The sequence below is a fragment of the Lagopus leucura genome, unplaced genomic scaffold (genome assembly GCF_019238085.1).
Source record: "Lagopus leucura isolate 7727_CA_CO unplaced genomic scaffold, USGS_WTPT01 Super-Scaffold_1, whole genome shotgun sequence".
Classification (NCBI taxonomy): domain Eukaryota; kingdom Metazoa; phylum Chordata; class Aves; order Galliformes; family Phasianidae; genus Lagopus; species Lagopus leucura.
The window spans coordinates 17,306,371-17,328,559 of record NW_024962250.1 but is presented as its reverse complement, the minus strand read 5'-3'; the positions used below and the strand labels follow the sequence as shown (position 1 = coordinate 17,328,559).

Genomic DNA, 22,189 nt, shown 5'->3' with positions numbered 1-22,189 from the left:
CTCATCAAGATAAATAGTAGCTGAGTTTTGATTTTAGGAATTTAAAATTACAGAGAAAGTAAGAGATTCACCAATATCTGTTATTTCTTTTCTTAAATAATCTGGTAAATTGGAGTAGAAGTTTTGCACAAGACCTTGATTTAAGACAAAAATACTTAATGGTGCAGGTGGAGAGATTTGATTAGTACTGAGCATAGAGACGTATTTGCAAATGGCAAGAAGGCAAGCAACATGGTGTAGTGAGTGAAGTATTATTTGGAGATGTAGGACATAGATTTCATCTTGAAAAATGATCATTCAAGTCACTTCATTCTTGTTACCTTCTCACATATAATAATTTTTAAATTGTAAAATTATGGGAATTTTTGTAAACTAAGTTGAAATGAAATTACTGAAATCATGATGAAGAATTGTGTTTTTAATGTGTTGCATGTGTTCTCTTTTTATTTTACTTGTAGTATGTGGTGTGCACTAGTTCAGTTTTAAATTCTGCTTTGTTTGTAAGTTTTTCATCAATGTTTAAATTGTTGTATTGATACTTAAAGAAACTTTTATTCTTTGTAGCTGAGCCAATAACGTTTCCATCTGGAGGAGGCAAGTCATTTATTATGGGTTCTGATGATGTTTTGTTAAGTGTACTGGGCCTTGGAGACCTTGCAGACTTGACAGTCACAAATGATGCAGACTATAGTTATGATGTAAGTGCAATTTTATTTTAAAATTCTTTATACAGTTCAATTTAATCAGTGATAGTTTTCCTCTACCCTGTCCCTCTACCCTGAATGTTACAGATGCAGAGAACAGAGCTTTTAGTAGCAAATATTATTTGGGAGGACGAGGGGGCACCTTTTCAATGTGCTAAGTATTTTGGATAATCATAATTAAGATTACTTGTTTATTTTCTTCTAATGTAATTTCATTCATATTTTGTAACTTAGGGGTGTGTAATCACCTAGAATACAGTTTGATGACTTAATATGAATTTCTTTAAGCGGAAATGGAAATTACACACTAAAATGGAATACTGAGAAGACATGGCTTAAAACACAAATATTTATAGAAACATATTGCTCTGCTCCACTCTTTCTGTTTACATGGTGTTAATAGCATAAACTATATATTACTGTTTATTTCTGATGTAAACTTCTAGGGAGTATTTTTAGTGTTACCTAGAGATTTGAGATTGTCATTTACCATGTTAATGAAGCTACTGCAACTGGGGTTTCTCTCTTTTTTTTGTAATTGGCTGGTAATATTTGACTAGTTAGGGAAAAGTCCAGGTAAGTCTTACATATTGTACTGTGCTTAAAGTATCTTGTTAGTTTTTGGTGGGCTTTTTGTTATGGGGTCTGAAAGTACTTAAGCTGCACACCATTTTATTTAATCATGCTTGTCCTTTGGTGTCTATATTACATCATAAAGTAAATGCCAATATGTTCTTTACTGTAAGGTGTTAGGTTGCATAGTTAGATTTCCTGATTGAAAATTGAAAACTTTAATTGTCCATCCTTATAGAAAGTAGTGAAAAACTCCAGTGGAAATACTTCTTAAAATATTTGCCTTATTTCATGCACTTACAATACATTGTCCTGTTCTGTTCTCAGAAAAGATTAATGTTGAGATTGTCTGATTGATTTCAAATGACGTAATGCTTCTGAGAAATCAGATAACTTGAAATTAGAGTTCAGTTTCAGCTCTTTGAATTTTACTTTCTACTGAGCTGAATCTGCCGTATCACTGTATGTAAAAGTATGGCAGACAGATTTAAGAATCGTGTGCAATGTGTAGAACGTAACACTTTTTTTCTTTTTTAATTTACAATTAAATCTGTGAATAAGTGGACATGGAAAAAAAGGTTTTTTAATTACTACACGGGTGTATATGATTAAGTCAGCTTAAATTTGAGACATCCAGAACTGGTATTAAAACAACACCCCTAACCTGTAGTAGATTCCACTGTGGATTATGAAATTGAATAGCTTGGGGTTCTTTTTTACATAGTCTTCTGCTGACCTGGTTAACCTCTAAATATTCTTGCTTGTATATTCACTGAATGCTAATTTGCATGAATGAATAAAAAGAAAGCAGTTCAGAATCTCAAAATCAAGGTACCAGTTTTTCATTTGTTTTTATATTGTTCTCATTTTACTGACAGGTGCTTCAGTGTTGTTGAATTCTCAAAACTTTCTCAGCAAGAGTTTTTGCTAAAGGCCCTTGAATTTGGGGGATATATGAATTGGTGTTATCAATACTTGGCATAAATACTTGGCTGTTAAAGGAGACAAAGGATGTGAATTTTTTTGTTTGTTTCTTTCAACTGGATTATTTACAAATAAAAATGAGACACAATTGACTATAAATGTCATTCAGTTTCCCTTCTTCCTCTCTAGTTTTCCTTTCCAAGTGCTGTTAGGGACTTTATGAGTATATATGAAAAATGTGCATGACTTCTTCCTGTACCTGAAAAGATAAACTTCTAATATCAAGTTACACAAGTAGAAAGGTTTTCTTGATGTTTTTGTGTAAGAAGAAGGGAATCTGTCCTGCTGTGGATCTGAAGAGACTGAAATTCAGATGGTATGTAGTTCTCTTGCATCATGATGTTCCTCCAAGATAAAAATTCCTTGATACTTCTTTATTTCTGATGTTGTTCCCACATAAGTGTGCATGTGCAGTACAGTAGGGCTGTGTCTTAGCCTGTACTTGTAATATAATGCTTGTAGGACAACTTAATCTCTTGTCCCTGCAAGCCACTTGTTTTTCCAGTAAGTCCCTAAATGAAATTCTTATTTTTGAAATGGAGGCTATGTATAGAGAGGATGGGAATTAAATTTTAAATCTTTATAGTTTTAATTGTAGCTGAATATTTTTTCTGTGTGGTAAACATTTAGTGCATGGATTGTTTACAACAGCAGTTATCTCAAGTAATGTCTCTTCTAGTATCTAGTACTTCGTATATAGTGCGTATTTGTACTCTGAGAAAGTAATATTAAATACTACACGAGGGATATTTTTGATAGTTGCACAGGATCTTGGTGTTTTTTGGCTGCAAATGCAGAAGTCTTGATTTATCAGAGTATCTAATCTGGAAATCACAACATTATCAAGAAAAAAGTGAGGGATTAAAATACTCCAACTACAGTTATTAATTATTGCTTTTTAAATTCTGTTTGCTGTAGACAATGTAGCAAATTGGGAAGACAGAGAAGGATGCAGGTCTCCTTGCTGTGGTATGAGGAGATTCCCTTGAATGCAGTGGCCAGGAAGATTTTTTCTACCTGATGCTTGATTTTGTTTAGTTTGGGTGTGGGTTGTTTGGGTTCTTTTGCCCTTCTTTATTATTCCTCAGTTGAAATTTCTTCCAGTATGATTTTCTGCTGGTTTGTAATGCAGAATGACTGAGTTGCTTGCCATGTGCTATAAAGAAGAACAATTCTAATTGTTCTTCTAATCTATGCAACATTTCCTTCTCTGCCCTCCCACCATCATAAGATTCTGTGGATTCTTGTTTTCAATTTTTGGTTTAAAGAGATTATGGTAAAGGTCTTTTTTCTTGCTTTTGTTTTTCAAATGATTGGCATTTCAGATGGCAGTGCTGATCTTTTTAATTAACATCCACTGAAGGGTAGGGAGAGGGCTGATGGGAGAGATAAATAAAGCTACAGAAGATATTTGGTACTGTAGTCTAGCTCTCTTCCAGTGTCTGAAAAGTACATACAGCAAGAGCAGGGCTGGTCTGTTTTTGCTGATGACAGGAAGAGGGAAATGGCCTTAAGTTGTGCCAGGGTAAGTTTAGTTTGGATATTAGGAAAAACTTATTTACTGAAAAGATTGTGAGCACTGGAATAGGCTCCCCAAGGAGGTGGCTGAGTTACCATCCTGAATGTGTTTAAAAACTGTTTGTATGTGGTGCTCAGGGACATGATTTAGTAGAGAGTTGTTAGTTAGGGTAATGTAGTTAGGTTGTGGTTGGAATTGATGGTCTTTAAGATCTTTTCCAACCCAAGCAATTCTATGATTTTGAATCTGGCTTTTACCAGTAGAACGGTTAAGACTTAATGGAGCTGTAGCATTACATCTTATTTTTTACTTTTTTATTTTGCCCCAGTCTTGTTTTGTGTCTCACGTTTGCCCTTTTATAGTCAGCAAATACGGTTTCCAAGTTCCTTGACAATGTTTTTGTGGTGTGTGCTTTTTTGAAATAGAAATAGGTTACAGTGATCTTTTTAAAGATAGTTTTTTCCTCTTGGCCAGGTTCATTAGAAAGATGGACAGAGAGAATTAAACAAACATCTGTTTTATTTAACTACATTTCAAGGAAAGGTGTACATGGTCTTTTCTTAGAACAAGATGTTGACATCTGTTCTAAAAAAGTGAAGCCTTGAAAGCCTTACTTAGTGCTTCTTTTTCCAAATTTCTGTCAGTTTGGTACCTTGTGTTTTAATGAGTGTATCTGAACTACTGAGAATGAAGTTACTGTTGCAACAGCCATTTTAACAACAACAACAATTGAAAACTTTTTGTTGTTTTTCTCAGTCCCAGTTTTCTTGAAAACAAATCAAGTGAAGAAAAAATCACAAGTGTAACAAAAATCATTGTAGTGTGGATGCACACCACTTTGAAAGAATCTAAGTCTTCTCTTTTATCTGGGGTGTAACATGCTAAAATTAAGCACAGTTGTTTCAGATGCTGGGCTTTAATTTCTTCAAGCCCCAGACTGTAACAAGTGTGTGAGACAACAGGAGTTAGCCAGGTAGATGAATGTATTTATATAATGATGATTAGAAACATTAAGGAACTCTGTTAGCTAGAGAATTACTTCAATAATTAACAGAGCTCCAGAATTCCACTCTGCTCCCTCATACAAAGAAGATATTATTGTTTGTATCAGCGTTGTATGCTGAAGTATAGTTTGGAATATCTTAAATATCAACAGAAAATACTGAGATATTCAGTGCACTGCAGAGAAGGAGGATTGAAAGTAAAATATTTTGTAATGAAATTTATTTGTTACATGGTATATTAAAAAAAAAGGTTATGTTGGACATCTAGTAAAACAGATTTATGTTGCTTGGTCTGATATTGGGATAATTTGCATTTAGGCCAAAAAAACATCAAATACCTTAATATACAGGGAAAACAGATGTCTACACATCCATAACTTAGAACAGTAAATTGTATTGTCCGAGCATTTCTATTTATTTTGTTTGGATATAATCAAATCTAGTTTGAGTGACTACTGATAATTCAGTCCAGGGTAGAGATATGGTGTACTGTTACATTATTATTTGATTTTTTTGTTTTCAGTGCTGACAGATACTTAAATTTTTATTAAATATGAGAGCGTTTAATCTCTCCATAATGTTTCTAGAAGTATCTTGGGGTACAGAGAGATTCAGGCCTTAGCTGAGAACTGTCTTAACAAGTATGTGGGTGGATAGTGTGTAAGGCAGAGTATAGAATGAGTGCCTATTGATTCTTCATTTGCTAATTTTGGTTATCTATCTAAAATTAGTTTTCTAAAGTCTCATTATGATTATTTGAGAGGAAGCGAGAAGTATGTGCATGTCTCTTTATCCTTGGGTGGATGTTTCAGGATAAGTGGTATGTAGTCTTTTATAGGTCCTCTTGACTCTGAGTAATATGAATTATATTTGGAGCTTTAAATTAGTCTGTTACATTCACTAGAAGTTTTCTGGTAACTTTTCTGGTAATATTAAGCATTTATAATTTGTGGGTTTTAATTTTTCTTTGTGAAGAGAATGAATTGGGTGCTCACTGATACATAAGAATACCTTTGTCCCGCTTCATGCAGTAAATAAATTGCCTCACAAATATATTTAAAATTCATTAAAGCCTTGCACATAATACTTTATATAGTGTTGTTTAATACACTTTTGTTTTAAGTACATAGGTCACTCCATCACACGCCTTCCATATACTTCCATGAGAACTATGTAGACACAAAAAGCACAGTAACACTGTTCGATAGAGCAAATTATCAGCTGCAAAACAATATTTTTGAACATAGTCACCATCATCAGCTATGCATTTTCACTGGTGATGAACAGTTAGTGCTTTCTTTCTTTTTTTTTTTTTTTTTTTTTATTATTTTATTTAGTGACCCACCTTTGCTTCATACGCACTTCTGTGTCAGTTGTCACTTTGTCAAACGGCTCCTCTGCTGCAATTTGTTGCAAGGCAACAAAATATAATGGAATATTGGCAGGAAGTTTTAATCTCTGTCATACCACCAGTGTCCACTTCTGATGTAGTGGGCCAACACAGTAAAATGTAACTTTCAGAGCAACCCTCGTACTTTAACTATTTCTCTGTACATGCCCTGTCATGTAGAATTATTCAAGATGTGCATTTGGTTTCTGTCATTTTTAGTCAAGATGTTAATCTGAGGAAGAAATGTGGGGACCTGAAATTTATTTTAATAACTTTAAGTGATAATGGGCTTTTGAAAGTTGTAATCTCTTCCTTGGCTACAGAGAATATGATAAGCAATGAAATCGGTATCTTTTTTTTCAGGGAAGAAGAATTAAGGTATCGGTGTACAAAAGGATTAAAACCAAAATTTGAAAATCAAAGGTTGTTTGCATATTCAGTATTATGCTCTTTTCCACACTGGAACAAAAGAAGCTTCTACAACAGGAAAAAAGTGCATTGTAGACTTAGTTGCGTGCCAGAGGGGGGATTACAAATGCCTATAGATCAATAGAGAAATGCATATTTAAGGTTGAATATGTATTAACTGAATTAAGAAAAGCAAACTTTTCCTAAGGTACAAATACTTGTTATACATATTTTTAAACTCAATGTAAATTATGCCTTTTCTTTTTTAAGCTGCCAGCTAATAAAGATGCCTTCCGGAAGACATGGAACCCTAAGTATACGCTACGCAGTCATTTTGATGGAGTGCGGGCATTAGCTTTTCATCCTGTAGAGCCTGTGCTGGTTACAGCCTCTGAGGACCATACTCTAAAACTTTGGAATTTGCAGAAAACGGTTCCTGCCAAAAAGTAAGTATATGGGTTTTCATGAAGTATCAGTTTTGTTTTAAAAGTCTCTGAAATTGATTCTCTTCAAACTCTTAAATATTTGTGGAGTTTTTCAGTAGAGACTTCATTTTGTGTAATAATTTTTCCTCTTCATCTTTCAGGAGTGCCTCTTTAGATGTAGAACCTATCTACACATTTAGGGCCCACATGTAAGTGTTTATCAGAATTACCTGATAATTTTTTTATCCTGGATTCATAAAACATCATACAGACAAGGTTATACTCTTTATACCAGGTAAATACTGAATCCCTGTCATCAGTTGCAGAGTCCGGGCTAAAACAAAAAGAGATGTAGGAGATGACGCTGAAATTGCCTGAGCAGTGTCTTGGGCTGTGGCTTTTAATATGTAAGATCTAAAGAAAATAGATGTGATGGAATACTAGTAGTCAAACATAGTAGTCCCCAGATAATTTTGAGAGGTGAAAAAAAGTTGTAGTCATCAAGAAAAAAAAGAAACGGACTTTATGCAGACTCAAGGTCAAGTATATAGGTGGATTCAACTAATAGTATCTGTTTTCACCAGCTTTAAATGTATAATTATAGTTTGGAATTATCTGCACTGAAGGCCAGTAGACTTTATTTCTTAAGCATGACCTGTTGTGACATCTAACTTAGGGTTATTGCTTTACAAGACAGTTAAACCCGACTCAGTGGTATGTCCAAAGGTGCTGCTACCTTTGGGGCACAGCTTGTCTAGTGTCACTGCAAACAGGTTCAAGAAGTTAAACCAGTAGTAGTCTAGCCTTAACCAAAAAGTACTCCTCCTAGGATTATTTTTCTGAACCAGTTTTCCAGAGCACAGTTTTCCGTCCGTCTGAGAAAGTTCACAGTATCAATGCAGAGAGCTAGAACAACCTCTTTCAGCACAACTAGTTTTTAGATAGGCATAGATTGTCTGTTCTTTTAGAAAATAAAAAATAAAAAAAAAATCCTTTATGCTTTGCAGGTTTAGCTTCTATTGAAGTAAGATTGTGTTCCTGAATTGCTTAAATTTTGATAGTTGAGTTGTTGTAAATATTTTAATATAGGTTTGTATAACTGGCTGAGACTTAACATTTTAACAGAATTGTTTATTTAATCCAGGCTATTTTTTTTCCTTTTGTTTTTGCCTTTTTTAAAATAGATTGCAAAATTCTAACTATACTGTTGGCAGTATCGGTAAACTACTTACTCTCTGTCTCCCAATAGTGGACCTGTATTGTCATTGGCAATTAGTTCTAATGGAGAACAATGTTTCAGTGGTGGTATTGATGCAACCATCCAGTGGTGGAACATGCCTAGCCCTAACGTGGACCCATATGACACCTATGGTAAATACCTTTTAAAAGAAAAACAACTGATAGCTGTTGTCTTGGACATAAATTTCCCGCTCAGTAACATGTTTTCTAACCCTTTTGTGCAATGTGAATGCCAGTTATCAAATGAATTGTGTTTTGAAATTGTTTGTATGCAATTAATGTTCGTTGCCTATTTCCATTTGCATTAGTGACATGCTTTCTCTAGAAACGCAAGAGAATGAGTGGCAAGTCCTGAGGTTTAAATAATGAAGAAGTCAGTCACATCCCTTTCTAAGAGACATACATTTTACTTTGGTTTTGCAAAATTCCAAAATTTGGAATTTTAATGCCATGTAGGCAAATTGTTTGTATTTGCATTTCACTTCCCATAGCTAATGACTTAAATTGCTGTTAACTGTATGGAAAACTGATTTGTCTCCTCGATGCTGGTGTGGATTAACAGTATCATGTGTTACTGAAGTTTGAATTGGTATAAAGGCAAGACTGTTCTGTTTTCTTGCTGTTCTTGCTCTTGTGTCACTGTAGTAAGTGATCTGGTACACCACTCAGGCTGCATAATCTGTATCAGTGAGATGAAGAGGAAGCAATGCTGTCTTGTGTCAATTTAGTAAAACCAGTAAAGTGATGTTATAATTTCAATGGACCTTAGACAGTCTCCACTGAAGTAACAAAATTATTTTTAAAAGCCAGAGCACTCTTGTTATTTTTCCTCCCTAGTGATTGTTAGTAGGGCTTTTATTTGCAAGACCAAGTTGTTTTAAATGTCATGCAAAATTAAGTTTTAGAGATTTTTTACTTAGTCCTTTCCACCTACCTTTTAAGTTCTATTCTACTCAAAATCTCGTTTATTAAAAAACCCTCTATGAAAAGCAGCTGTAAAATATGGGTATGTTTCTTTGTTTCACAACAGAAATAATCTCTTTTCAGTATTCGGGTACTGAGTTGTTTGTTTCTTTTTTAGAGAATGTAAGTCAGCAGTATAGTAAATTGGGAAGAAAAAAAGCAGTATTACTGTAAAGGCATCAGAGTTTGAATAACTCATCAGAGTTTAAATAACTGATGAATAAGAAGCTGATCTTTTTTAGATGTTTTTGCATCTTGTACAAAGAAAAGACTGCAATAAAGAATCTTTAAGGTTGTAAACTTAGATGAAGGAAGCAAACCTCTCAGGAGGTTATAACAAATTTTTCATTCTGGAAAAAGGGGACATGGATTTTTTTTTTTTTTTTTTTTTTTTTTGAGAAAGCTGCTAGAGGTTGTGTAGGATGATCTACTGTGTAACATACCTGCAACTTAAACAATAAAGTTTTTAAAAAGTCTTTTAGTTCTGATTTTTCCCTTTTCTCACTTTCCTTGGTAGTTAATAACAATCATTCCAGCATTTATTTATTTATTTTTAATGAAATGCTCTAACTTAAGTTCAGTTGCAGGTTGTTCTCTTTCAACAAATGACTGAATGAGTTAATAGCTTGCAAGTTTGCTTTGCTAGCAAGCTACTGTTTAAAATTTCTCTGAAATGATCCTTTTGGACAGTGGGGTGTTATCTATTGTGTTCATTATTCATGTGCAGTGTAGTGGACCATTTTGCTCGTGAATCTAATATGAATTATCTATAGACTAGAAAACTACTTGAATAAAAAGGGGCAGAAGCGCAAGTCTTGACTTTACTTTCCTATCTGCAGTCAAGTTAGCTCAGGATTTGCACTTGTGTTGAATAAATTGACACTTTTAGGTTTTCCTGCTACTGATATTCACAGAATAGGTGAGTACAGCTAACAGATCTGTTAGAACCCAGATGTGATAAACTATCAATAATTTAGTAAATGTGACACATAGCTGTTTTACTTAAAATTTGATTTATATTGCCATGCAATAAATACTTACTCTGTTCCTAAACTTTTGTCTTTCCAGAGCCAAACGTTCTAGCTGGCACACTAGTTGCTCACACAGATGCAGTCTGGGGTCTTGCTTACAGTGGTGTAAAGAATCACTTACTATCTTGTTCAGCAGATGGCACTATTAGATTATGGAACCCACCAGAAAAAATGCCCTGTATTTGCACTTACAATGGAGAGAAAGGTAGGTTTTTTGCTGGGAAATTTTGGTTTTGGAAATTTGTTATGAGACATCTGAAGAAGTTCTTGGCTTGTCCATTTTTCAAAGCTAGTTAACAGGACTAAAGAGGAATTCTTTTATTAAGGTAATCCTGATGCTGTGGTGTTATTCTGAAGGGAGCAAATTAAGTATGAGTATGAAGTAAGCTTAATGCTTAAATTGTTAAGAATTTTAAGATGTTCTGTTGTTTCTAAAGGCTTTTTTTCCCCTCACTTTTTAGAGCATGGAATACCTACATCAGTTGACTTCATAGGTTGTGATCCTGCTCATATGGTGGCATCTTTTAACACTGGCAGCACAGTCATCTATGATTTAGAAACATCTCAGTCAGTGGTAATGCTTTCATCCCAAGTAGAATCTGGTAAATAAACCTCTTTTCTATTTAGTGTCTAACTTGAATGAGGTACCTGTATGAAAGTTTTATCATACAGGAAGTAAAAAGACAAGCCTACGATAATTAAGAAGGGATTTAAGCAAAAGATTTAGTGTAGAGTCTGTCCAGATTGTGCTTCAGTTCTCACATATGGAACATGTAATATTAGAAATTCTGTTGCTACAGATAAGGTGTTAGGAAGACATAGCTCATTGTTGATAATTGTATATAGCTGATGAGGCTCTAAATAAAGGAGCTTTCTTCAGTACTTCATTTTCTTGAACATATGGAAGTGTTTCATAAAGAAAACATTCAGTTTCTGATCATTCTCAGTATGGCATAGAGTATCGCAAGGGAAGAACTTGCTTTTCATATCCAATTAATCCAGTTCTCAAATAGCTTATTGAAAGGCTTCAGCACAGATTATAAAAATCTGCCAAAGCTGTGCTCTAGGTAGCTTGTGCAAAGCTGACGTTGAAAGTGAGAAGCACCATCACAAATTGGAGATACTCCTTTCCTATTTTGAAGAGAATCTCAAATGGAATCAACAAAACAAGAATGAAGGAAACGATTCTTAAGACAGGGAGTGCATTATGGGCAGTATTCTAAGAACTTCTAAGGAGGTTCGGTGGTTCTTTAAGCTGAAATACATAAAAATGTCTGCTGGAATCTTGTAGGTTAGATTGACTTTAGCTTTTCTGTTTGTTTTCAATATGTATCTTTTTTTATATGGAGGTATAAGAAGTGTGTTCCAAGTATATGGGTAATTTGTTTCTACTTCGTTAATGCTGCCCCAGAGCACTTCCCCTGATTTGTTTGCCATCCATCTCAAGGATCTTTCTTATGTATAAACCAGTTGTGCAGCTTTAACCTTAAAGTACATTGACAGGAATATACCTGGCTTAATCTGTCTCCTGTAAAACAAGACGCTGGGTGTTATTAGATGTAGTGATGTCATTCTGAAGGTGCTCTTTATATAATATTAGTTAATACAGTAAGCTAAAGTAGAATGCTAAGTTTTCTCTTTAGCTTTAGCCATTTCTTTAAGGCAAATGAATATATATTTGTGTTTTTCTTATTTTCAGGTGTACAATCAAATAATCACATTAACAAGGTAGTAAGTCATCCCACACTTCCTGTTACTATTACAGCTCATGAAGACAGACACATCAAATTTTTTGACAACAAAACGGGTAAGGGTAAAGAGACCCTCATCTGTATGTATGAATATGTTCCAAGTAGATCTGGATGGATATAGGAAGAATAAATTTGTAGAGAATGTACTAGTGAACAAGACTTCCTGTAGTTCTAAGATAAACTTAGCACTTTTTATATGAAATTATGCCATCCCTTGCAGCTGTGACTTCAGCAGTCAGTAATACTTTCATATGCAGAGATGGTTATGGCAGACAAGAATATCCTTTTAAATTAGCAAGATGTTGATTTATAGAATATTTCCACTATTTTATTCCTGTTTTCATCATTCCCATGCTTATAAGGCCAAACACGTATCAGTTATATTTTCAATTCCCTGTTGTAAAAGTCATTGCTTAGTACCAATGGCAAGAAGTAGCCCTTAATTCATTGTAGTAGTGGAAGCTTTTGTTATACTTAAATTGCTGCTTATGTTCTATTCTACTTCAATTTTTGAATCGGCAGTCATTTTCTGTATGTTATCCTACTAAGTTGGGAGAAAAGATAAGCATAAACTAAATTTTGTAAGTATGTGTGCAGAACCCCTGTTCAAAGTGTCTGCTTGGGAGATGGAGAGTGGGTGTTATTCTGGTATTTTTGTTCTGTTTTTATTTTCCTTTTCCTTTTAAAGGCAGAAAGCTAAAACTTTTTTTTTCCCCACTTCTTCTCACGTATGGTTATTAAATATGTTGAAATGATTGTTCTGAAATTCACATGTATTGCCAAGTCTTTTAAAGAAACAAAGGTGTAGAATAATAAGGAAGATATGGCATGAACAAATAACTGGGTTAAAGACGAAATGGAAGGTGACCAGGAAGAAATGTAGATCTTTGTAGGCTTGAGGACATGCACATTAAATTGTGTGGATAAATGTGAGGGAAAGAAATAACCAACAAAATCAGTTTATATATTGTATGAATTCCTGATGCATACACACTTGTACTTTGTGTTAGTCTCCTATTTCTCAAAAAGGATATATGTGTGTGTGCATGTGTGTGTATATATATATATATATATATTTATATAAAAGTGTTTCAGAGCATGGTTGAGTGTCAGCTTTTCAAGGAGAAATGACAAATTGGGCTAAGATTCTTCAGGAAAAGAGGACTGGACAAAGATGGCAGAACTTTTTCATGTTGGTTACAGTCTTACTGTGGACTTGCTAGCTTACTCTCTTTTCCAAAACAAGAACTAAGGTTCAGCTGACAACCCTAAAAGGTGATCTGTTCAGAACACAGTGAGATGACTCTTCATTTTGTTTGAAGTTAAAATTTTTGCAACTCCTTGCCATGAAATGATAACTATAGTGTTAGAGTCCAGGGGAAATGGCACAAAGTGTAGTTGGATGTGCAGGTAACCACTTTGGTTTGTAATGTAACTGAACAGTTAATTTTAGAAGTTGGAGAGTATCTTGCATCTAAAATACCACTTAGTTGTCCTGTTAGACAGACCTTTGGTATGACTCAGTAAGCCTCTTTTCAAAGCTTTGTCAACACTGTGTCAAAGTGAACAGATACAGGGACACTTCCTGGACCAAAACTATCGTTACTTCTATTTGAGAAGATGCCAGATACATCAGTACTTATGATATGAATGCCTCTGAGAATTGCCATTTACCCATATGTTTGTACAAGTCTGTAGTTGAAACTTAATAATTTCTTACAGAACTGTAGTTTTCAGATATTCAAATTGGTGTTATTCTGTATTGCATCTAATGGGAATATTATTTTTAAAAGAAACAGTATTTCCCAGGAAATTGACTGTTTATTTTGCTTTTAGGTAAAATGATCCATTCTATGGTTGCTCACTTGGATGCTGTCACGAGTCTAGCTGTAGATCCTAATGGAATCTATTTAATGTCTGGAAGTAAGGGTTTTTTAATCCTCTTTTATGGATTTTATATTTCTGTTCTTTTAAGCAACTGACAAAAATCTAATTTTGTCTTTTTTTTTTCTTGTTTTTTTCTCCAAACAGGCCATGATTGTTCCATTAGATTATGGAATTTGGACAGCAAGACATGTGTGCAAGAAATAACAGCTCATAGGAAAAAGCTGGATGAATCAATTTATGATGTAGCATTTCATCCATCAAAAGCATATATTGCCAGTGCAGGAGCTGATGCCCTTGCCAAAGTATTTGTGTGACACAGCAGAACAAACCTGCATCATAACAGCAGGTCTGTTTGGACAAAAAAGAGGGAACGCGTCACTGCCATCAATAAGGTTACCAATAAGACACTACATCTGATCTGCCTGAGTGAAGGCTCTTAAGTGGGGCAGATTTCAGTTGGTGAAAAGTCACCACATCTTGAACAATGTCAGGCTCATTCATTTAACTGTAATTACTGTATTTGGGGGGTGGGGAGAAGTAAAAAAGGAAAACCAGTATTTGTAGCCTTGACTGGATATGAACTGAGCGTATGTCTGTTCTTTAGGTGTCTTTAAGCAAACGTGGAGTCTGATCTTACAAAAGACTTTTATTTTGGACTCTGTGTGCTGCCTTAGGGTTAGGAATGTGGTGCTCTTGTGGGGGGAAGTGAGCTCCAAGAGTAGCTTTCTTTTCATCTCTTAGTAATCTTCTGTTTATCAGTTGAATGCCACAGATTCCCCTTTTAAACTTTTATTTTGCTTTAAAGAAAAGGAAATTTAACTTAAAATATTTTAGCATTAGTTGCACAAAATGTTTGGATAAAATTCTAGTTTTTATAAGTCTTTTTATATATTTAGCCTGTCACAACAGTGCTCAAGATTGTATTGATAATGTTTTTCTGCATTATAGAACCCTAAAACACAGAGAACTCACTGACCCGCTGCCGTGTAACCACACTCTTCCCTTCTTTTGCCTAATACAGCTCAGCTAAGTCCTTGCATAAGGATGCTAATTCTTCATCATTGCATAACTGTCTTCATAAATAAAGGACTGTAAAATGTGTTTAAATGAAACACAGAGGGGTTAACACCCCCCAATGAACTCTTAAAAAAAAAAAAAATATATTAATCTTGGCATCCTATCACTATGTGATATTTTGTACATCTTACTGTATTTACGAGTTTATTTATCAAGGATTACCCATCTTGCTAATGGCCTATTGTTATTTATTTCACTTTTTGTTGGTCTTTATATCCTTTTATGTAGTGTGTTAAAGGGCCCTGTATATCTATTATGGCACTCTTTGAACAGTCTAAAATAGATAAGAAAATGGGACATTTCATGATTCTAAAGTTGCAAACCAAGATATTTTTTTTTCCTTTGGTTAAGTATTTGAAGTGGAGTGGATTCCAAAAACCAATCTTGTTTCAGAACTTTTGGAGTGAAAAAATTTTTTTGCGTTTCAAATAGAATACAAAAGTAGTTGATTCAAGATTCATAAATCTGCTGTGTTTTGGCTAGTTATTCCCTGCTTTTATTTTATTTTTGGATGTGCTTCAGTTTATGGTGTAACTAAACATTTTGTTTGTGTAATGCATGATTAATACAATAAAGTATTTTTTCTAGTCTTCCACAAAACTTTTCTGATCAGTTTGCGAGTTTTGATGAGTTTTGTAAGGTTTCTGTTTTACAAACTATGAATCAGCAAATTTTTAAGATTGTACCACATAGCAGAAGTACAGCTGTTGAAAAATAATGTATATAAAATGCATATAATAAATATTAAATGGTGTACCTGTATGTTACTGTTGGCTACATTATTTTGTGTTGCACAGTTTGAAAGTGTCATTCTACAAGTTACTAAATTAGGTCTAAATTTTTAGCAAAGTGATCATTTGTTTGTTACGCTTATAATCTCCTTTGCTTTTTGAAAACTGTAATAGTTGTCTGGATGTCAACACTGTTTGAAGCAGCACCATCCACCTATAAGAACATGTTTCCTCAGTATTCTTAAACCTTTTTACAAGAACAAGCTGAAAATTGTTAATGTATTTTTAGAGCCCTTATAAGACGATCATGCTGCTTTTGCCTATCTTTGTACATGAAGTGATTCTCAAGTGATTTAGCAACCAGGGAGGTACTGTTCTTACTTCAAACTGCCATGAAATCATTGTGTTGAATTTAAAGGAAATAAAACGCTCATTCATTTCTAATTGCTCACAATTTGCCCGTATGCCAAATGTTACCCATTAACCTTTGCTCCTTCTTTGCAAGTCCTCCAGTAAAGATTATGCCCAGAAGGGCAGTTGTCTTTGTAAAAGGCTGGTCCAACAAGTCAAGTTTGCATCTCTGTGATGAGTTGCTTTCCTGATAGTTTATCAGTAAAAAAGAAAACTGCAATATGAAACCTAGATTTTTTTCATGCAAAATTGGTGTGTTTAGGAAAAAACCAATATTTTGCTGGAACATGTTCCTATAAGTGTTTCTAGCTGTATTGTTCCATGTAAGTTTCCAGTTCAGCAGTAAGAATGTATCTCATGCCATCTCCTGTCAAGCAAATTAGTTTTTTAAAAACAAGGGGAAAAGGTGCCCGTGATAGACACAATACTGCAGTAATATTCTGAAGTTAATTTTGTTTTAGTAATACTGTTACGTTGTTTGAAATGTGTTACAGTAAATAATAATTGTATAGGAATTGGATAATTTTGTCCATTATCATGAAGATTGAGGTGAGGCCTTTCAGTAACTGCTTGTAGGACACTAAGACTTTACTTTTGAAAGTAACATTCAGCTGATTTGCACTTTTTTTTTTCCTTTCAGTCTAAAGCATTCAACTAATCAACAGACAAGAGAGTATTTGAATTTTATTGGAAGTAATTTCATAATTGCCTTTTCTGAAGCCAAACATTGTTTCTGGCAGCTTTTCCAGACCGCTGCATTTTAATGCTTAAATGAAATGTGATTGTTTAATAAACATTGCCATGCATAACAATTACTTTTTTTGAGTTGTATTAAAATTGAAATGGTAAAAACAAAAATTTGCTTATTTTCTTTAATTGAAATCTTAGTCATCTTAGTTCACTAATGCATAGCAGGTCAAATGCTGTAGTGGAGCTTCTTTTATTGAATATTGGCAATAATCTCTAATACAGTGTTAGTTTATTTACTGTGTGGTTTAACATTCTAAATCCTTTATTTTTAGAATAGAAGAACTATTGTATTGGTGGTGGAAACACTGATAGTTCTGAAATAAATGTCTCCATTTAGGAAAAAAACCCCAGCTTCTCTGCAAGGACGAATTTCCTTCTATTTTGGAAATGAGACCCAAGTGATGCACACTCAAAAACCTGATGGGAAAAATACCAAGATGTTTAATATTTAGGATTTGGTATCTAGAACAGAGTTGTTTGAACAGTGCTACTCCCTATCTTACTTTGTACTGTAGGAATTCCTTTAAGCACTGAGCTTTCTGCAGCTTATAAAAAGTATGTATTAAATACATCTGAAAAAATGTAACATGCCCTGATCAAGAACCTTCCCTGTTTTAGAAATGATATGAAAGTATTCTTCTAACTGGGCAGTAACTGGTAGCTTTTTTTTTGTGTGTGTGTGTGGAGCCCTGGGCTTGAGGGCACGTTATCAGGCTATATGTCTTTCACTGCACGCTAATTGATTTATTTTAAAACTGACAGAGTGCTGTCCTGGCTTAAGATTTCAAATTAAAACAAAAGGAGGCCCTGGGGTTGTTTTTAAATCCAGGTGAGCATGAATGATGGTATGAATTCCATATTTAATATGTTTGCGATATTTGGAGAATACACATTTGTGAGTTCTACTGAAACCGAGTGAGAGACTAATAAGAGGTTGGTAGTGTATTTTTTAAAAGTTCAAAGTACATTTTTAAAAATGTAAAAGTAAAAAAAAAAAACCCACAAAACAAAAACCACCACATCAAAATGCATTGCTTTGTTTTCTGATTTTAACACAGAACCAAATACTGACTGACTTGGTGGGAAGTAACATGCCTTTCTTTTTAGTCCTCCCCTTATCTGATGTTTCAATGCCTGCCACCCGGGGTAGAAGACATCCAGTCTCTTAAGTGTGCATAGAGTAACAAAGTATTTGTTTTTAAATATTTATGGTTTTTATGGGAATTAATATCTGTAGAATTCCCTAGTGATACACAAAAAGCAGTGTAAGGAAGCCTAGATTATAGGACTCGTTTCCAGGAATCGCTGGATCTCAGTGCTGTGGGAGCCTTGGCTGCGGTCGGTGCATTGACAGTTGTGTCCTTCAGCAGTAGTTTCGGGTTCCTTGCTCTGCATGCACACCAAACTAAGTAGTTATCACGGTGAGGTGTGTTTTCTGTGATCTAGAACCTTACTAGGAAACTTGTAACTTGTTGCCAGTTCCCGTTCATCTTAATTTTGGTATTGATAACAGCTGGGTGGTAACCGATAGCGTTCAGCTGTGTGGCTTAATTGTGAAGCGCAGTGCATGCCGCGTGCCTGCCGGCCCCGTGCACGGGCTGTGTCGGTCAGCGCCGCGATAGCAGGGCTGCTCAGCCTTGGGGGTAGTGCTGAAACGCGAGGGGTCGGTGGGAGTATATAATCTGTAAAGCGCGCTTCTGCCCTGCAGTTGCTGGCGGCGCTTGGGATGAGGTTTACATTTCAGTGCTGCACAAATTAATCAGGAATGAAGGAACGAGACGGGGGCCCGGGCCCGTGTGGAGCGGCGCTCCAGGGCTGTGCGGGAGGCGTTACTCGCCGGTCCGGCGGCTGCGACCGCGTTCACGTGCTCCTCGTGAGGTGGAGGCGGCCCGAAGGCGACGGCGACGACCGTTGAGCGGGACCCGGGATGCTGGTGCTGGCAGCAAGCCGTGAGTAGGCCCGGGCAGGCCGGCGCGGGGTGGGAGGCGGAAGTAGTGCTCGCCTTGCTGGTTCCGTATCCCTAACACCGCGTGTGCACCCTGTGTTTCTGCGACTGTGCCGGGTGCTGCCTAGTGAGCTCCTGAAGAGGGTTTGTCAAGGCTGGTGGCTGGCTGAGGGCCTCGCGCTCTTTCTTTCATTGGCCTGCGGAGCCATTTTCCCTCGGGGGTGGTGTGGAGGACGTTTGCTACTGGCAGCTTCCAGGTGGCTGGCCTGCTTTGCTGTTGCTTTAGAGTTCTTTTCCTGTAGTTTCAGGGGTCTTTATAGCTGTTACTTTGCAACCTGGAATAGGTGGTTTTCTTGTTGAGATGCTGTTTGATTAATGTGCAGTGTTGGGTTTGTTGTTTTCTTTCCAAGGGGAAAGATATGGCATCTTAGTGGCAGCAAATGCTTGTCGGTATAGCTTTGTTTTTACAGTAGTTGTTTATGAAACAGGAGCTGTACTTGAGTTGTGTGCATTAGTTCTTTTACTCTTTTGCCTTTGATAGCCCAGGTGACTGACTGCCACTCAAAACAAAAGCGTTGCATTCTGTTAAGATGATATGCTAACAGTAGCTGTGCAGAAAATTTCTCAGAGGGCTAAAGGAGTTTTGATAATCTCAGTGATCTGTCTGACGTCTGACTGTTTCCATGGTGCGTATCTACATTCTGCTGGAAACTTTTTTGGTGGCTGTTTTTGCTTGAAAAGGCAACTAATTGTGGCTGTTTTAATTGTACATGCAGCTCCCTCTGGTCCACATTTTACATCTGAGCAGGTCAGCTCACTTTAAGTCTTTGCTGATGTGTCTTTGTGCAGTGCAAGAGTGACGTCTTGCTTCTAAACCAACTTTTAGCGCTAATTAAAATGCATAGTCAGTGTAGCAACATTGTGTGCTTCTTTGCAGTCAGAATCTTTAGATGAGATAAAGCCATTTTCTCTTAGAGAAATACAATGTTATTAAAATATGTAAGAGCAAGTGTCAGAGAAATGCTGAAATTACTTAGAAGTAATAAGTTCCCAATCAGAAAAACTGTACCGTTAAAAAGCTTATTTTAAATCAAAACCATATGCACTTTTAAGTTATTGGTAAACAAGTAGTGTGTTTTTTCTCATTTTTTCTTTCCCAAACTTTGCCAATTTTTTGACGTGATGTTGTCTTTCTTTTACTTGTATTCCTTGGCAGAGAATTGTTTATCGTATTGTAATCTGATCACATACACCAGGGCAGAAAAATAGTTGTTATCCCTCTGCTTACATTCTGCCATATTCTGATTGCTGCTAGGTCATAAAGGCTGCATCTGACCTCAGCGGAGGCTGAAAAAGTTTAGTTAGTATTTGCTAGTACAAACAGCCGTGCAGAATTCTCATGGCTGTGTATTAGGGGTTGGTCCAGGGCGAGGTTTAGCTGTGAGTTCACTGCTACCCTGAGGCTGGGGAGGTTCAAGCTGACAGTGGCCGGCTTCCAGGAGGGTGCCCTGGGTCTGAGGGTAGGCTGCTCTGCAGCAAGGGAGCAGCACTGTCCACCCATTAATAAGTGGACTGCAGAAGCAGCGCTGTTTCCTTCATTGTGTCATCATTCCCTATCTAGGGATAGCTAGAGCTTTCTCTAGTCCTGGAAAAGAGGAAGGATGCGGTACTAGTTTGTATGCAGGCACAGATAAATGCAAATAAATGTTAGAGTAGTAAAACAATATCTTTTACATAATAAAAATGACTTATGATTGAGGATACTTCACTAACTGAACTTGATTACTTGAAGGAAAAGGAAATTATGATACTAATGAGATTAAATTTAAAACAGGCAGTTTGCTTCAAAGCAGAAATCAAACTTCTGGATTTTATCATAGACTGCAAATTTTCAGGATCTATTCTTCCTTCAGCTGAAACCACAGGCAGAATCCCTGCTGGAAGCTGAAGAGAGTAAAAGAATTTGTACTGCAGTTGATAGACATACATAACTGGAAGACGCTCTTGCTTAGATTACAAACTATTCAGTCAAGGTTTCTGTTTATTTGGTGTCTATTTTTGGATGACAGCTGATCACAAGCTTTTCAAACACACTCCAGTTCAGTTTCTCAAGAAAATCCTTTGTTTCCTGTCCTAGGTCCAAACCAAAGCCAGTCAGCATGATTTTCTTTGGACAGCTTTTAGTAGGCTGGGGATCTAAAGCCTCCAGCTTCCAGACAGTTTGTTAAAGATACAAGCTGATCTTCTATGACAGAGTTCTCAGGCCTCCAATGGCACTTGCGTGCAGCAGAGAAATTTTCTGTGATTTTTGTGGCTTTGCTGCTTACTGGAGCTAACTTACCCACAAGCCTAATGAAAGGAAGGGAAGTGCTGAGCAAACCAGAATCTCTGCATCTAAAAGCAGTGACTGAGAGAGCTTGAGAAGCTGCCCCATTAAAAAGATGGCCCAAAATCAAGGCATCAAAAGTTGTCATTGCTTATAGTTTTCAGAACAGAGGAGATGAAAACAGAATATTTGTATTGTGTGGAGCCATACTTCATAGAAGAGAAGACATGTGGCAACACTAATATGAAATGCAAATAGGACTGCAAACAGTTACGGGAGAAAATACTGTTCTGCTGAAACTACTCCAGTTCATAAGTTGAAAATCAAAGCCCTCAGGAGCCCTCACCTCTTCCCTATCCCCCAATTACTTCAGAAGATATGGAGAAGTGTAGTTGCTGAGTTTTGATGTAAATGGTTTTTAGATGGTTACTGTGTAGCTCTTCCTTGGCATCGAGTTTGAGAGCCGAAGTAAATTCCTTCGAAGTGATTGTTTCTTCTTAAGAATGTTAGGACAATCTCACTTGTTTCTTGTTGTTTTGTTTTCTTGTCTTTTTTGTTCTCTGGTTTAAGTATTAGTAATTCACCAGAAGTAATAAAGGTCAGCTTTCAAGGTGGTCTTTTTACACATGAGGATAAATATGAAAGGTGACAGAAGCGCCTGATGGCATGAAGACTTCTGCAGCCTGCTGACCTTCAGTTACATCCTTTTTTTCCTATATACAACCTCTGTCAGATGAGAATAATAGCTGGAAAGTGTCTTGCACTGTCAAAAGATGCATCTACAAGGCAGTTCATAGTGAGGGAGGATCTAAATGCTTAGAAGGTGTGTGAGGTATAAAATCTGCAATGTCTTATTCTAGGAGTGGAGTCAGAGATCCTGAGCCAAGGGCTGTGCTGGCAGCTTGGAATAACAGTGGTTGATGATCCGCGTGTTGAGCAGGGAGCTGCTTTGTATGGATACAGTCCATATGCTTCCCTGCTTAAGTAGCATGCAGGGAACAGTGAGTGGGGGAATGTCTAACATGTTCTCCGTGTATGCAACCCCTGGTTTGGGATCTCAGCCTGGGGTCA

General features: G+C 36.2%; 1 protein-coding gene across 3 annotated transcripts in view; it reads left to right on the top strand.

Moving 5' to 3' along the window:
- The window catches only part of STRN3 (striatin 3), a 56,485-nt gene extending 39,579 nt beyond the window's left edge, over positions 1 to 16,906 (top strand). For all 3 annotated transcript variants that reach the window (XM_042895261.1, XM_042894813.1, XM_042895183.1), the window contains 9 exons: positions 565 to 698; positions 6,853 to 7,028; positions 7,169 to 7,216; positions 8,257 to 8,378; positions 10,278 to 10,445; positions 10,702 to 10,842; positions 11,940 to 12,047; positions 13,828 to 13,914; positions 14,023 to 16,906. In XM_042895261.1, coding sequence (XP_042751195.1) covers positions 565 to 698; positions 6,853 to 7,028; positions 7,169 to 7,216; positions 8,257 to 8,378; positions 10,278 to 10,445; positions 10,702 to 10,842; positions 11,940 to 12,047; positions 13,828 to 13,914; positions 14,023 to 14,192 — 1,154 coding nt within the window. In that variant the 3' untranslated portion in view covers positions 14,193 to 16,906. The remainder of the gene's footprint in view (positions 1 to 564; positions 699 to 6,852; positions 7,029 to 7,168; positions 7,217 to 8,256; positions 8,379 to 10,277; positions 10,446 to 10,701; positions 10,843 to 11,939; positions 12,048 to 13,827; positions 13,915 to 14,022) is intronic.
- The last annotated feature ends 5,283 nt before the right edge of the window (positions 16,907 to 22,189 follow it).